Source organism: Synchiropus splendidus, chromosome 1 (assembly GCF_027744825.2).
Source record: "Synchiropus splendidus isolate RoL2022-P1 chromosome 1, RoL_Sspl_1.0, whole genome shotgun sequence".
In the NCBI taxonomy this organism is placed as follows: Eukaryota; Metazoa; Chordata; class Actinopteri; order Syngnathiformes; family Callionymidae; genus Synchiropus; species Synchiropus splendidus.
The window spans coordinates 70,136,176-70,153,899 of record NC_071334.1 but is presented as its reverse complement, the minus strand read 5'-3'; the positions used below and the strand labels follow the sequence as shown (position 1 = coordinate 70,153,899).

General features: G+C 44.1%; 2 protein-coding genes across 3 annotated transcripts; one reads left to right on the top strand and one right to left on the bottom strand.

Moving 5' to 3' along the window:
* Positions 1-6,858: 6,858 nt before the first annotated feature.
* gemin8 (gem (nuclear organelle) associated protein 8) lies at positions 6,859-10,333 on the bottom strand. Of its 2 annotated transcripts, none has more exons than XM_053854447.1 (3): positions 9,812-10,333; positions 8,341-8,725; positions 6,859-7,441 (listed from the first exon to the last, which is right to left on the bottom strand). In XM_053854447.1, the coding sequence occupies exons 1-3, from the start codon at positions 9,941-9,943 to the stop codon at positions 7,182-7,184; spliced, it is 777 nt and encodes a 258-aa protein (XP_053710422.1). In that variant the 5' UTR covers positions 9,944-10,333; the 3' UTR covers positions 6,859-7,181. The 2 variants fall into 2 exon arrangements, with proteins under 2 accessions (XP_053710422.1, XP_053710423.1); XM_053854448.1 differs by having other exon boundaries at positions 9,640-10,320.
* Positions 9,970-17,678, top strand: LOC128752810 (OX-2 membrane glycoprotein-like). The gene is made up of 6 exons (XM_053854445.1): positions 9,970-10,367; positions 11,402-11,491; positions 11,783-12,034; positions 13,626-13,967; positions 15,642-15,720; positions 16,116-17,678. The coding sequence occupies exons 1-6, from the start codon at positions 10,328-10,330 to the stop codon at positions 16,168-16,170; spliced, it is 858 nt and encodes a 285-aa protein (XP_053710420.1). The 5' UTR covers positions 9,970-10,327; the 3' UTR covers positions 16,171-17,678.
* The last annotated feature ends 46 nt before the right edge of the window (positions 17,679-17,724 follow it).

Sequence of the window (17,724 nt, the reverse complement as noted above, 5' to 3'; positions counted from 1 at the left end):
TCCCCAGCCTCTCGTCCTAAACCTAACCTTCCCAAACAAATGGCTAACCAGGACCTAAACCAAACTTGTATTAAATTATAATGGCCCAGATGTTTTGACATTTTCATCCTCCAATTGAGGCTTACATTTGAGGGGACTGACAAAATGTCAGAAATCCATATGATCCCCACAAGTATAGCAATACAAGGACACACACTCGCAGGACCTCTCATTGCCATCACCCTTTGCCTTGCCTCTCTCCCTAAACCTAACCCTCCAAAACGCATGGCTAACCTTAACCAGGACTCTGAACCAAAGTAATGAAACCATTATTTTGAAGTCTTCATCCTCAAATTGATGCTTCACCATATTAGGACCGGCAAAACGGTCCTAACTCAACCAAATGTCCGCACAAGGAGGTGTTTTTTTCCCCAGAATTGGTCCTCCCAATCATAAATAAACCAACTCAAACACCATAGCCATCCAAAAGAAATGGCTGTGATTTGAAGGCTGGTTTGGGGTCAACTGGTTGCACTATTCTCCCCGTAATATTAAAACAAAACCACAAGCAAAGGCCTCTAGAAACAATGGAACACCATCTGTCCAAAATCCTCTTAAATCACCTTCTTAGTCAGACGCCACGTGACCCCATTTCAGACAAAGCTCTGCCGCCGCAACAGGCCAGGACCCCTATCGCCCTCTTGAAGAGGGGCCACGTCCAAACCCCCAATGGTCCTTAAACAGATGACAGTAAAGCAGTGATGACATTTAGAGGACCCATTTAAGCAGAGGGCTGGAAGGAACACCCACACGTGAGCATGTGCCGGGGTCAGAACTCAGATGGACTTGAACGTCTGAATGATCTTCTGATAATGAGCCGCGAGGAAGGACGGGATGAGCACGGCAAGCTGTGACCTCACTGTCGCCCTTTGTGTCATAGAAAGCTACACAGATGAACTCAACACTGGTGTTGTGGCTGAGACTGTGTCGAGCCAGTGCTTACTGAGACTACGATCGATAAGGCTGGGCGAGACCAGGACTGAAGCCAAACTGAATAATCCAATGACAGCGTTTCAATTCTTTTGAAAGGAAAAAAATATTATTGCGCAGGAAGGAATGAATGTGTGCGTCTACAGGACTAATGGACTTTGGAGTCAGATTGGTCATGGTGGTGCTCACACAGTCCTGACTACAGCACTTCCAAACCCATCAGTGCAACTGTAGCTCTACCCACTTTTCATGGCACAAACTATCAGCCAGCAATTGATTTTATTTAATGAAATCTCTTAGTAGATTGATGTGTCGATTAATAAATCTGTGTTCTAACTACATTGATCTTGTCTAACATGGTTTTAAAATTAAATGACTGGATTGTAGCGATATTAGAAAATAATGCATTGCATTTCCTCGCGACTGACTTGAAATAAATGCTTTTTTCTGCACTTCGATCATGATAAACAATGATCAAGTGAAATGTGATCTGTCTGTGACGGTGACTTCACACGCCATTCAGCAGCAAACAAGAGTGGCGTGACAGCGGCGGAGCAAGAGAGGTTGAGCATCGCGGTCCAGTGTCCAGCGGTCCAAGGCTCATGGGAATAATTTTACTCATGATCATATTAGTCAAGTTATCTTGAGCTTCTGAATAAACTGCTTTATAGTGTTTTGTCTCATAACAGATTGAATCCAACAGACGCTGTGATATTGGGCAAGGTAACCTCAATTTGACCCTGGATGAGAGGTGTGAGTGGTGTGCACGGTATGGATAGCGAGGAAAGATGCGTGGATGGAAGAGTGAGTTATGAAAAACAGGAACCATCTGGCACGAGGACCAAGGAGAAACGAAGGAGGCATCACACTCAGAACCAGTCCAAACAGCCTAGAATATGTGGGGAAAGTAAAGGGATGTGAAAGAAAGAAAGAAACCTGTGGGGATCAGCCATGGGTGAGCAGGATGAATTGTGGACCACAGAGCCAGGCTGAGATGGGACGATCCAGTCAACCAGCAGAAGAGTGGAGTGGATGTCTGTAAACAGCTTCATCCCAAAGAAGGACTTCAAATGAACAACGACAAGAGGATACATCAACGTCGCTCCAAACCAAGGGGAGTTGACTCTGGCACCATGGCAACCCGGTCCTCAAGAGACCAAGATCAGTCAGTGGAGACTACACATCTGTATAGAAGGGTCAGAGCCAGTGATAGTCTTTGTCACTCTACTCCACTAGAGCTGAGGCTAAGTCAGGCGTAGTTATGGGCCCAGAGCTCTGCATCAGACTCCTCTGTCGGGGAATACATAGGGAATACTTGAATTTGTTGGTTCTTTGGTAGTTATTCTCATGAGTAAACGGATGCACGAAGATACATTGGAGGTGTGTTCCAACAGGCTGTGACGGCAGATAAATAAGAGTGCTCTGTTTTTTGTTCATTAAACTGAGAGCGGTAGGTTCAGCCACAGCTCATTTAACCAGAAGAGATGTTGCACTTTTGATATTTTGTGACTTTATTTTTGTTGTATGAGTATTGTAGAGGTTTACTGTTTTAAATTCAATGTCAGGTGTTGGTTGGTGTGAATACATTTGCAGTTATTTAATGACTTGTTTGTTTCTAGAACAGGTCATTATTTCAGTCACACAGGTTGGAATCGTTACATCCCAACTCCACCAGTTTAGCCATCGATCCCTAAGACAGCAAACTAGTGCCTTTGCTTGAATTCCACGGATTACTGAAGGACCAGACCCAGATGCTCCAAAACAGGTAGAAGAAGGCAGCCACTTTAGCTGTTATCGGAGTGGCCAGGAATGGCTTCACATAACAGTGCAGATGATGTCATCATTGAGCTGCTGTCACACTTAAATCCGACCATGATTCAAGAACATCACCGCCGGTGTAGAAGAGCAACAGAATGGAGGCCAGCACAGAGATGAAGGAGCCTTGATCACAGTCCGGCTCACACAGAGATCAGAGAGCATAAACATACATGAGCAGATGCTGAAATGGCTTTGAAAGGACGTCAGATTTTTCTTCTTGGTAACTTCACTCTGATATATATATATATATATATAATGCTGTTGCCATGGAGACACTGCCAGTAAGCTCTTCTGATTCAGATCTTATCAGAGAAAACTCTACACGAATGTCATTTAGCTCCGGAAGACTGTATTTTCTTTCTCTTTTTTTTGCATTCTTCACTTCAGTGCATGTTAAACTCTAATTTCACTCTATTCCACTGTTGACAATAACTTACAATGAAATACTGAAAATCGAAAGAAACTCTCGTGGAAGTGTTGAGATGAGGATCTTTTTTGCATGCGTGTGACTGTGCGTGACTGTCTGAAGATGAGGATCAAAAACTGATATCTCAAGTTGCCAGGAACTTCACTATCTGCGCTCAAAAGCTGAAATATCCTGTGTGAATTCAGCATGTGTCTATTTTAACACCAAGCCGTAAGCACAGTTTTCACGCCGTCTGGTTTTTGCTAAAAAGAAGTGGAGGTCAGCAACAGCTAACACCATTCTCGGCTTGATAATGCGATGGTGCTGATGGCGACTCCTGTGTTCATGGCTTATGAACTGTATCGTCAGAAGAAGTAGCAACGTAGCTCTCAGATCCTTCTGTCCATGCTGTGCATTCATTTCCTCCGTATTTCTGAATATTTCCACAAAGCTTGGGGATACGAACCAAGTGGGCCAGTGCAACCTGAGAACATGGGGGCGGTGTTGGTGTTACTATCCGATGCGTGGATCAAATGAGACACAAAGATAACATAACAATGGTGGAAATTCTCCGTCCTCCAGTTGCGATATATTCAACGGCCTCACCAACCACCACCTGCCACAACGCTGCCCCCGTTTCCCTCTTTTGTGCAAGAGGTGCATTATCAAGACTTCTTCCACAGTCGCCATGTTGGTTTTGGAGTTTGTTGTTGTCATTTTAATTTGCAACTCTGGGCTGCTCCCCCCGGTGGATAGATTGTAAAGCGCGACACATGGAAGCATGGGATCAGTGACGGTAACATTGTTTGAAATGGTACTGGTAAAAATAAATGGGCCTGAAGGCCACACAAACAGAAACACCTCTGACTCCTTTTGACCTCATGACCTGCTGTGTGTCCCTAGGAACCGCTGATGTTCATGATTTTATCTTTATTATCTTGTTGAAATCCAGAGGTAAATCAGTTCACAGAGCTCCTCACACACGATACCGTACCGACAGAAAGCTCCGGTGTCTCAGCGATGACTCTTGAAGCCTCCTCCTGCTGCGTTGGCCTAATCCCTGCCGCTTTAATGAGCTTCATCCGAAGACTGGAAGCTTTTAGTGAGAGCTGCTCCTCACCTGAAAGGATCTGCACTGTCAGAGAAACACACCCTCTGATCGTGTTCGTGTGTGAATGCACCGAGTAGTTTCTGCGCCCCCAATCCAGCCCTTTAATCTGTGAGGAGGATGACCCAGTTTCGCTCCCTCCCCTCTCTTTCCTATCAGTCAGTCGCCAAGGAGACGTTTTCCCTCTCCTCCATCCATAGAAGTATGCGACGCTCAGAGTCAAATCAACTCTTTGGCTTCGTGTCCTGCAGCCTGACATAGGTGCTTGTCTTCCCTCTGAACCTGCCGCACAGAGATCCTTCCTCCCACCTCATTCGAATATCTGCACGCTGTGGGTGTGGAGAGCTAAACCTCCAAACACCTACACAAACACCCACTCACCCCCACCCTCTCGCACTCTTCATCCAGCAATCTATCCAGCAGGACGCTAATCTGCTGCCCCAGATTTGGTCTCCACTCTGCTCCACATGTTGTCATGCTCACTACAGCAAACAATCCAAGAGGGCCCGCCCACAGGCTCCTGAGGTCTTCACGTGACTGCTTCTCTGCGCACCTGTGACCTACTGCACCGGACCTCAGTCAGAGAGCTGCAGAAATATAGCGGCGCATTGCCTTGACCTTGCACGCAAGCTAGCGTGAGATATGCATCATCATCTTCATCTTCACCATCATCATGGGACGTGGAGGAACTGTGGCCGTATCGTGCATGTGTGGGCTGCTCCTGCGATCCTTGACTGCTCACCAGCGCAGCTTTAAAAGCGATGTCTGCACCCAAGTTTTATTCACTGCTACGTCACCATGGCAACAGTTCCCCTCCACGACCACTCATTCCAACACATCCGAGTAGCCGGTGGGCCGAGTTTAGAGCTTCCGCATGTAGGACAAGAAATAAACGTGAAGGATGGGAGGTGGAAGTACAGAGAGTAGAGTTGCGTGGGAGAAACAAACTGGAGCGTTCTTTTGTTCTGGAGTGCTAGTGTGCTCTGAATGGACAGAGTGTGTGAGAGGAAACAACTGAAATGTGTTGCTGCTGAAGGTGGAAGTTGAGAGGGCGAAGACAAAATCCCACCTTGTCTTTTGAACATGGATGCAGGGGACTCATGAGGACATGAAAAGTCAAATTCAGCTGAGCGCAAGCGGGGAGGGATTGATAAGTGATAATGATGATGTTGATGACGAGCGACAAACCTCATGGCCACTGGCAGAAACATGGCTCTCTGTCAGAACCGGGCAAATACCGGATTGAATTTCCTTATCACCTGCTGGACCTGGAGAGATAAGGGTGTCGGAGGAGGCCCATTGTGCCTGATTTTAACAAAACATTCTCGTAAAACTAGGACTAAAGGCAGTTGAATTTCATCTAACCTCTGAATCTAACAAGTACGAAGCCTAAGTTAAAGTGTATAAGATTCAAGGTTATTGTATCCAAAAGATTATTTTTCCTCATCTATTAAGTAAAAGTGGCCTGGAAAGGAATTTTATTAACACTTTAGATTGGGTAACTATTATTTATGGTTAATACTCTGTAATCCTGGTGTTTTTAGAGTGAACTTTTGTTGACTGTTGCAGGGTAAAATCTAGTCATAAATATCAATACTTGTAATTGTGAATTACTGGGTCTGTTGTATGCTGTGAATACATATGGTTAAGTGGTTTATTTAGGGTGATAAATGCTCCCTAAAGACTTCATCTTGAAGAAACAAATCAATATAAGCCAAATATGGACAGTGCTTTTCTCTGACTGTTTGAACAGTAGCATCCACTTGTGTCCGTCAGTCTTCAGCTGATCGTCAATCTCCTCTAATCCAATCAACTTCAACGGTCACATGGGGAGTGGTTCAGTGGAGAAGCCACATGGCCTGAAAAAGATATATGCCAGTGGTGCGCAACCAGTGGTGGGTGTAGGTACTGCACGGGACGTATTTTGCTTCCATACTGTACTGGAAAATTCACATCTGTAGTGAATTTGTACCCATCATGTAGCATTGAGACGCCACCGACTCCTGCTTGACTCAGTACGCACCCATGTTGAGGGCGAGAAGGAAGTTCTTTGGAGATGGCTTCTACCTACCATTTGAGTCAATACAGGTGATGACAAACAGAATAATGCAACTTTAAAACACTGCAGACGTATAGTAAAAGGTACCGTTACAAAACCTTTTGACTAGACTTTTTTTTCCAACACTCGGCTTATTACCAAGTGCTACATTGGTGATAGTGATGTCAACGTGCTGTCACTGACAGTGTCTTAATGTTCAGTGGATGGCGCTCTTGCTTTAGAAATGACGGAAGGTTTCATTGAATGAGTTGTCCAAGTCCTAACACTCTACAGCAGACAGTGCCTCCTGGTGTCCTATGAAAATCAGGACACGTGTGTCATGAAACCTCATCCACCCATCACTGGCGACTGGTAATGATAGCATGGCAGAGTTAGTGGGTGTAAGCAAGATGGACTGGAAGGAATGCAACTATATATATGACACTATAGAAAAACAATCAATTTAAAGGTATTAGAATCCAAGAAAACTTTATTAAACAAAACTAAAAAAATGTTCAGTGTAATAAGAAGGAGAACACTCCCAGACTCACCCGGGCTTCTATATTTGGAGGAGGGGGAATGGCTTGTGCTTAAATGATGATGACAGGCGGAAGCAGCATAAAAGCAGCAGCAGGCTGGAGGGGGCCAGCCGTCTCCTCCTAGTAACGTAGTGGACTTCAAACTCGTGCGCAGCCACTTGAGGTGCAGCGTTGCATAACCATAACTCACATACGTTGGATTTGGGGCAGCAGCTGAGAGGTCAGTGAAATTGACATCATGGCCGCGCACTAACTGGCTCCATGTTACCGAGGTTTACATAAGTCTAAGCTGTCAAAGAAGAGCTAGAGCTTGAGAGGGATGACTGGCCAGTACTTGGGCTGCTTACAGTCACAGTTCCGGTCAAAGCTAAGTTGCATTGCCGCCTCCATAGCTAGGATCTTTGCTGCATCTTCGCCGTACAGTTTTTTCATTTCAGCCCGGCGTCTTTCTCCGGGACGCTCGGCAGGGGGCGCTCCACTGGTGGTCCAGGAACTGGCATGAAGGTCCTGGTCTGCTAGAACATAGCAGTCCTGCTGCTCAGCCTCCAGCTCCTGCTGCCTCTCTGGAGAACAAGTAAACAAAGTCAATATTTATTGACTCTCAAACTAGTGACGCACAATGGCGCGTGCAGCTAGCGGCCCATTTTTCCAGGACGCACACTGACGTTCAAACAACTCTGTTTCACCTAAATGACTATCTTAACTTTAACTTAACTGCACAGACCCACTTGTTTCATCGTATTATATCGCATCACAAGTACAAGACCTCGATATCCTCTTACCAGAGCATTAAGGAGTAAACACAACACTTAACGCACCATATATGGCTCATCAAAAAGTGGCCACAAACAAGGTGATAAAATAATGATTTTTGATAACTAACTTAATATATTTGCATGACGGCTCACTGTGTTGCGCACATCATAAGTACATTTATCTGCTATACAGTGTTCCATGACTTATCGTGACACAGTATCGCAGGGTTCATGACAGAGTGTCCTAATTTTCAGAGGCCACTAGATGGCGCTCTTGATTCAGAAATGATGTGAGGTTTGATTGAATGAGTTGTTCAAGTCCAAACATTTCACAGCAGACAGCGCCATCTGGTGGCCTCTGAAAATCAGGACACTGTTTCATGGAACCTCATCTACATCAACGGGTTCAACTTTATTTGCAGAAAGCCAATACAAGTCTTCAGTGACGGACGTGGTTTCATTCACTTTACTTTGCTGTGTTTCTATAAAGACACATGGTAGAAAAAGCAACAAGTCCCTGCCAAAATGAAATGGAGCTGCTGATGACGCAGCGAGAGGCATGAACTAAATGTGACTTTGGATTATTACATATCGGCATGTTAGATTTTTTTTTTAACTTTCAAATTAGATTTCAAACAAACTGAACAGCCTGAAAAGGTTCAGACAAACACATGAAAGCGTTTTGAACATTTAGCACATATACTTACTTAGCTCTGCTCTGTGCTTCTCTGTATGAGCAAAATACTGCCGCAGTTCCTCACTGATCTCCATGTTGGTGACATCACACTCAATCTCACTTTCAGAGCTTACATCATCATCGTCCTCCTCCTCCTCCTCCTCATCATCATCGTCGTCGTCGTTGTCGCCGTCTTCACCTTGATAACAGTCACCGTTCTCGGCCTGCCAGTCTACATCACGCTGGTGGCTGCTTTGGTAGTGTGGGTGGCAGTAGGGGGCGCTGAAGGCTGCCTGTACAGCCATCATATAGGCCCGCCTGTGCCTTTGTTGCCAGGCCAGAGCCTGATGATAGTGCTGCCAATAGCGACTGTACATGGGACTACAGAACCAGGGCATGAGGCTAGATGCATCCTCCTACAAAAATAGAGAAATACTTCAGTCATGTGACACAGAAACAAGGTCTGCCTGGACCTGAGAAAGCAATCCATCCACAGTGTAAAACTACTCTACTTCACCAGCATGACATATCATTTGATGGGACCAGAGATGCACGGCTGAATGTAAACATGCCGTACTGTATGTTTGAGTCACTGCACTTCACTTGAGTTCTATTTCATGAGCAAGCCTTCCAAATTCAGTCCACTCCATACGCTCCTTCTTTGGTTTGGCTCAAACATACATAGAGCTGCTTCTGTCTGGGAGTGCCCCGGCATCTCTCCAGGAAATGCCTCCGAAGTTGCCTCGAATTCTGAGGCATCTCTCCGCAGCCCCACCATCGATCACTGCCGTCTCCCAGAAGCCAGCGATCGTCCGTCACCATGGCTGTTTAGAGACATTTTAACCTCATGTTCGGGGATTCTGCAACTTATTTCTCTTCAATATCCGGATTAGGGCCTTTGGTGTTTCGGGTATTTTTTTCCAGCGTCAGTACGCTGATATATAGCTTCTTGTAATATAAGTTGCGCTTAATTTCCGGTCTGGAAAAAAACATGGATTAAATTATTTTTAACCAACGCATGAATCACGTTACTTTCTGAATGTTGTTGAGTACTTGGATGAAATTGAACTTGAATGAATGAAATAATGCACTTTCAACAGTACTTCAGCGCTGCTTCCCAAACATGAATGTTTCGCGGCAGCGATGCTTTTCCATACGTCAGTGAATAAATGAGGTCAAAGACCCTTGCAGAGCAGAGCTAAAAAAAAGAAACTAGCATCTAGTGCTGCGAACGACAGAGGCAGGTTGGATTTATCACAGGCAAACCAGTCAACGAGTACTAAACACACAAACACGCGTGCTCCTCTTCTAATAAGTTGACATGTCTTACCATCATGCTGCTCCGGCTAACTGCTAAAGTGGGCTCGTTCGGCAGAAGCGCTGCTAAAATGACTCATTCAAACAGAAGACGAACAGAGACCCAGGACGGAATAAGATGCCACTTGAATAAACAACACTCGGTATCCAAAGCGCGTTAAATGGTTCGCTTAGAACGAGCTCACCGTGAAATCACATGGACTTCCGTACACACTGAGATCATTTCCCAGCATCCTTTGAGGCACTGAGGCGTCTAGTTTTCGGAATGACAATGCCGCCATCTTGTGGTCCATTTGTATTTTCCATCTCGTCCTCATAACGAAACGAAAACGAGTGTTGTGTTGTAATTTAAGAAGTTCGTGGTGATGTAAACAAAGGTAATCACCCAAGTTAAGCTTCTTACTGGTTGCTCCATCAAATGGGAACCATACTTGCTTCTAGAAAATAATAGCGATAAAATATTATTTGATTTCATGATGAAACGTTCGTACTTTGAAGCGATAGGACCGGGATACTCGATGATAAAATGACACCATCGCGTGGTAAAATATTATCACGTCGAAATATAGTTCCCAGTATCTTGAATCTGAATTGAAAGTGAAATCCGCACTGCGTTCGTTGGCGTGCGTCCAGCCGAACAGCTGATAAAAGGTTGCTGGGGAGCCCAGAATCGAAAGCAAGAGATCCGAGTCTGGTGCAGGATGCGTCGTCTGGTGGCTCTCGCTGCTCTTCTTTTTCAAGGTACGTTGCGCTGCCTCTCGAAATGACGTCATTCTGCTCCCATGAGTCGGCGATAAATGATATTCAGATCAAACGTTTATTTTCCATTGTTTTCGTAAGACTTTAAGGCGGGGGAAGCTAAACGAAACCTATCACATGTAACCATTACTACACTATTATTATATTTGTCAATAGACTTTTTTTTTATTAATCGAGGTAAATATGAATTAACTCACGATTATTGGCAAATTGACCACGTATTTGAGGTCTGTTCTAAATGTTACTTATAGGAAGATCTTATCAAGACCAGAGTGGCCAATAGAGGACCACCATGTTGGAGATCCTCTTGGTAAACATCCCATAGACTGTGAATGTTTCCATGGCTTTGACATGTTGGTTCTATTCTATCGACAGCCCAAATGATATCCTGGTCTTGCCCTCACTGTCCTTTAAACCCGAATTTCAATGCGAGAAGGCATCCAGCCATAAACTATACACACATTGGAGAATTCTTGACTTGGCCACGACGTGTTGCACAGGAACGGTTCATCATATGGGACCACCTGCTCACCACCATTTTTAAAATTCATTTCAGCTAATGTCTCACAAGAAGGTCAGAGTCGGTCTTACTTCCAGTTTCTGTTCGATGAGTAGGTGCTTTCCACTCTTAAATCTTCATGGAGGAGACATCATCCAAACACAGCAAGGAAGTGACCTCATCTCAGCGTCACCAATTAGTTCACGTTATGGCTGTTAGAATAATTTCAATTCATGCATCGCACCATACACTGTCATGTCATCACCCTAACATCCATGATGACGGAGAGCGGACCAGATGGCGCTGATGGATGGAAATTTTAAATTTAAAAAAAGTTGAGGATAGAAGCTGCTGTTTCATCTTCTCATCTCTTCAACTTATATTCATCATTCTAGTGTCAAATATTCAAATGTGTTTGTGCGTGATTAGATATTTTGGTGATGTGATGCTTCAGACCTTGTGTTGCACCCGGTTCTACTTAAATATGCCCTTAACTATTGAGTGTGTCTGTGCTCAGTTTCCCACTCAGAGATCCGGAGCTGTGGAAACACAAGTGGATACTACGGTGAAGACACAAAGCTGCAGTGTGCGCTCAACGGTGTTCAAGGTACAGCGGCGTTTCACTCATTAGTTCTGCTGATTTTGACTGCAGGAGGAAACACTCAAGATGCAAAGAGCACAACACGCTCAACAAGCAAACAAAACTTGAATGAAATGATTGCTGTAAATGGTAGAAATGTTTGGTTCCTTTTTTTGTCAGTGGCTGAAAGTGAAAGTGAGGGAGCAGAGGTTGTGGAAACAGATGAGCCCAAGTGTTTGGGATCAGTTGTACAGAGTTAATGAAGCCATGTTTCAGACTAAGACCCGATTTATTCCAGAAACATTCATCTGTCTTCAGGTGTGCAGCAAGTAATATGGCAGCTGACCTTGCCGAATAAGATGCAACAGGATGTGGCGTCCTACAATGAGAAGTATGGAAAGATGGTCAACAAAGAATTCCAACACAAGGTCATCTTCTCAGAGGCTTCTCTCAGCGCTCCGTCGATCACTGTGAAGAACCTCACCTGGAGTGATGAGAGCTGCTATGTTTGCTGGTTTAACACCTTTCCTGACGGCTCGGTGAAATGCCAGATCTGTCTGTCTGTGAAAGGTGAATAACACACACACACACGTTTGTATTTCGACATTTGTGGGAACATCCCATTGACATAATGCTTTGCCTAGCCTCTCACCCTAAACCTGACCACCCAAAACTGAAACCCAATTATTTTCAATCAAGTTGTCACAAGTTGGTGTGTTTCCAAGAATTGGTCCCCTCAATAATATCTAAACCAGTTACACACTCAGGTTGAATCTCCCCACTGTGGGACAAATAGAGAACATATAATCCAAGGTTTGTTGCACCATCTTTGTGGGGACCTCTCGTTGCCATCACCCTTTCCCCAGCCTCGCCCCCTGAATCTAACCATCCAAAACACATGGCTCACCTGAACCAGGACTCTGAACCAAACTGAAACCCAATTATAATGACCTAGTTATTTTGAAGTCTCCATCCTCAAATTGAGGCTTAGCCTTGTCGGGTCTTTGTCCCCACAAAGTCATGTGGTCCTCACAAGCAAACACACAAAGAGGTACGCTCATGCCACTTTTACTTCCTCATGGATCATAGCCAGATTCATTGTAGTGCGCACATATTAGCCTCTCCTCGAGCGTTTGATAAGCTTCGTCTGAGAGAATGAAAGTTCATATTGTTAGCTGGCATTTCTCAGACAAATTTGATGAGCGCTGACATGAGTTGTTGCCATTTGCAAAGTGCAAACCAAACAAATGGCTTAGCAAGAGAAAAGTCTTGTGTAGTATCTTCTCAGGGCAGAGATGGCATTACACACTCAACAAAAACATAAACGCAACACTTTTTGCTCCCACACATTTAGACGGATTTAGACAGATTTGTCAACAATGTTGTTGTAATGTACTGTGTATCTGGAATGAATTTTAGATCTTTAGGTCCATCTCATGACAAATGGGAGCAAAAACACAAGTGTTGCGTTCATATTTTTGTTGAGTGTAGTTGGGTATGTGTCGTGGACTGACAGCGAGCCTTCGTGTAAACCCAGGCTCAAACACTGTGTGCGGTTCCATGCAGAGCGTAACCCGACCAGGGCAATAGCTGAGTCCGATTGCATCGTGTTCTCCCGGGTTACGTGCAGGGCAGTGATAACCCAACTATGGGCCGTCCACCTCAGGTGATGGTAACGTCGTCTCCTGAAACCAACAAATCACATCTTGTGGGAACTAACGATCAAAACGACTAGAGTGAAGGAAGTTGAAGACAAAGCTACACATCTTAGCATTAGAGTTGGCACGAGTGATGGCAACACAGCTGACATCAGGTTGGTCATTTGTTCACCAAGACCAAGGAACACACACAGTTACACGCACAACTCCTCCACTGTATAGACGGTTATTAGACATCACTAGACCGTGACTAGTCTCGGAGTTTGTTTACTTCTAGCCAGCTACTCAGCTACATGCTAGCTTATGAATGCCAGCTATGAACCCCTTTATCCGGGCTGCGTAGTGCGACTAAGAGAAATTGAAATTTCTCTTTAGTAGTCTGTTTACATGCATTTTGAAAGTCTGCTCTTAACGCAATATTCAGTGAGTGACACAATTTATAATTTATTATTTTGATGTTTGGTTTTCCTTTTCTTTGCTGACAAATGTTCATTCCTCTGAAGGAATATCTGATGTCCAAACGGGATCTCACGCTATTGCCGTCGCTCAGAGCACGATGGTGTTTTTCACCTGCTCTGCAACAGGTAGACCAGCTCCGCATATCGAGTGGGAGGTGTCCCCCGATAAGGGTCCAGCAGGGGAACCCCAAAACACTACACAGACCAATGGTGACCGCACCTGGACCAGTGTCAGCAACATCACCCTGGATTTGCCTCTTGACTGGACTGGTCATGTGGTATGCGTGGTGAACCGTGGAGAGAAAGACGAGCAAAGAAAAAGAATTCCTCTCCCTGTCTTGGACAGTCACAGAGAGCAAAATGATGCCGAAGAGAAGGACAACCAAGGTACTGTGTTTATCATTGAGTTTCTAAAACATTGACCTGCATGAATGAGTTGAAACCAGTTGGCGCTCTTGGTTTTGAAATGATGTGAGGTTTCATTGAATCAGTTGTTCAGGTCCGACAGCACCATCTCGTGCCCCTAGTAACATTCTCCCCTTCACTAGTAACATTCTCAGAATCAGAAATTATTTTTCACTGTTAAAAATGTTTAAAATAAGTTTGTTCAAGTTTATTGGCTTCTAAATGAGACAAGTCAAAGCAGAACCTGGAAGCAAATCGCAGTTGTTATTATACGTAAAAAAAAAACATTGATGTTGTTGATATTTTGGTATTTTTTGGCTGTAGGGGACCCGTGATTCTTAAAACATGCCAAAGAAACTGAGGGACTGTTTGAATTACCATCATTTACAGACTATAGAGTGCAGCGGAATATTAGCTGCACCCCAAAGTTTAAGATTGAAAATAGGTCTTCATACATTGTCGGTCCAATAAGCCAGAGGTAGAAAGGTCAGTGGTGCTTTTGGCATTCTTTCGCCACAGTGGAGGTTGTTTAGGCGCGTCACTGATGTCTATCCTGATGCTGTGGAGAAGTGCGTGAAGACTACGTGTGTTCTTCAGTTACACACGGATGTCAACAGGGGACGCTTCAGCAAGACAGAGCCTGCCATTTCATGCAGGTGAGCCACTCCCAGGTCTGGGCCATGTAGCAGCGAACAACCAGAGCAGGGAAGCTCTCCGGGTGAGGGAAACCTTTGTGGAGTACTTCTCTGCAGAGGGGCCAGTTCCATGGCAGCCACACACCTAGAGCACATTCAGTGCACCACAACGGCTCTTTTAAGAGCCACACACCTATTTCAAAAGAGCAGAAGTTCCTTGCATACTATTTATCATCTCCGCAATAAAATAAAATGGTGTCCGCTGTCTTTTTCTCCATGGCCTTCCTCTTCTCTCTCATGTATATATATATCCCTCAGTCCCTTCCATTTTTTTGCAGATCTCCACTGAAGGAAAAGTAAATATTTATGTTTAATATCCCGTCGATACAGCCACTATAGCGCATGCGCTACGTATGTTAAGCAAAATGATAAGTGTCACAACTCACAAGGGACGTCATTGGTTTTGCTGACTTCCCTGCAGGCAAGCTCCTTTCTGTTTCTGAATTGAGCTCCACCATCACCATCAATGTATGGAGACGTTCTCTTCCTCCCTCAGTTCATATGTTGTTTCTCATTGTTGTTGGGGACACCAGTGATGGGCAGATGAGGTTTCATGACACAGTATTGAAGGGTAGATGAGGTTTCAAGAACCAGTGTCCTGATGAAGTAATTCAAAGAAACCAAGAGCGCCATCTAGTGGCCTCTGAAAATTAGTACACTGTTTCATCAACCCTGCGATACTGTGTCACGATACCTCATCTAGCCATCACTAGTGGGCGCCATAAAGTTGAAAGTTTTATTCACCTCAGGAGAACAAATTCACGGATTGTGAGGCATGTGAACGTTTGATGAAGTGCCTTGACTGAGAATGAGTGACCACCACAAAACCTGCTCTGTAGCAGGTTGCGTCTTAGGAGAGGAATGAGCTTTTGTGACAGAATTCCTGGTTACTTAACCAGTTCTGTAGCATAGTCGAGCCCCAGAAATGTAACCCGAGTCAAATGATGTTACTGCTCTCTAGGTGAACGACACAGGGTTGGAATTATTCTCGCTGCAGCCATTCTCGCTACAGTTGCAGTTGCTGGAGCTGTACAAATATGGTAAGTCAAACAGAATATTTCTGTGCAATAATTTTTCTGTGAAAACCATTTCACTCACTAAGCAGGCCTTTACCAGCAGCACCAGCATGGATGTTGTTACGAGTGATGGGTAGATGAGGTGTCGTGGAACAGTCGTGCAGGGTTGATGAAGCAGTGTCCTCATTTTCACAGGCCACCAGATGGCGCTCTTGGTTTAGAAATGACGTGAGGTTTCATTGAATTGGTTGTTCAAGTCCAAACAATTTACAGAGACAGCGCCATCTGGTGGCCTCTGAAAATCCACTGCAGACAGCATGCGCTACACTTCACAGTACTAGGCAGATGGTACTGATGTTCTTTTCATACTCACCATGTTCTGTGTGTGTGTGACAACCAATTCTTGTTCCTTCCTGCAGGAGGAGAGGACACAGCAGAGGGGATGTGAAGCGGGAAAAAACAAACGCAGTGTAGAATCAGGAGACAAATCGTACAGCGCTAAATTTGATTTCATAAAACTGAACAGTGATAGGTGGATGAGGTTTCATGACACGGTGTGATTTTGAAGAGGCCACCAGATGGCGCTGTCTGCTGTGAAACGTTTAAAATGACGTCTTGACGTTTCTCAACCAAGACACCGTCTCGCGTCTAGGATGCAGTTTCTTGAAACCTCATCAACCCTTCAATACTGTTGGGCTCAGTAACTACTTTAGCTAACTGTTCACAATCAGACACTACATTAACGTGTATTTATTATTTATTCTTACTCTGTAACATATAAAGACAGATTAATATAATTAAAAGCTTCCATATGTAGCAAACCCTTTTGAATATGTGAAAACGAAAATAGATAAATACTTTATTAATCTCTGAAGAGAAATTCCCATATTCTCTTCGGAGATTAATAAAGTATCTGTCTATCTGTCTGTCTGTCTGTCCATCTATCTATCTATCTATCTGTCTGTCCATCTATCTATCTATCTATCTATCTATCTATCTATCTATCTATCTATCTATCTATCTATCTATCTATCTATCTATCTGTCTGTCTGTCCATCTATCTATCTATCTATCTGTCTGTCCATCTATCTATCTATCTATCTATCTATCTATCTATCTATCTGTCTGTCTGTCTGTCCATCTATCTATCTATCTATCTATCTATCTATCTATCTATCTGTCTGTCTGTCTGTCCATCTATCTATCTGTCTATCTATCTATCTATTTTCAAAAATGTCTCCAATAATGGGTGGGCAACGTGAGAAATCTATATCATCAACTAATGTATTTATTTATTTATTTGAAATAACTTTCAATTTCATCACAATCTGTTTTGCATGATTTTATTCTGTCTGGGGGGATTTCGAGGAAATCTCCACAGGCTTTGCCTCAGCTTGCTTCATCACTACAATCCCACTTTCTCTCCACATGTTAGATTCGATTAGTGTGGTATATTGGATTGAGTACTTGGTGCTCGACTATATTCCACGGTCAGTATTGAGGAGCTGTGTGTATATATGCGTAACAATAAAGACGAGCTGGCTTGCACGATTGGCTCTGCTCTGAGTGTGTTGAAGAACTGCTCACCAATGAACCAGAACTCAGAACCTCAGATGGCTCTCTCCTGCTCGCACCAATGCTGAGACTTAAAGTGTCACCAACATCAACCAATACAGCAGAAGAAACACTGGGTTTTCAATCTGTGTATACAAAAAGAATCGTTCTCAGGAGTGGGTCAAACGGCGACATCTTGTGACGTCACTGTGTGACGTCACTGGAGGGACCAAACACCGGTGCACTGAAGCAGTGGAAGTAGCGCAATATTACCGTGCAACGTTTTGTGGAAACAATGTGAGGATAAAGTGTCTGAATGGATCAGAGACAGACGGCAATGGTAATGTCAATGGAATGCTAAACGCTCTCCAGAAGGGTCAGCAGTGCAAAACACGTCATGTCACAAGGGAAATTTCATTCGTAACTTACCTGCTCCGTAAACAACAAAAAATATAAATATGACATGTAAAATAT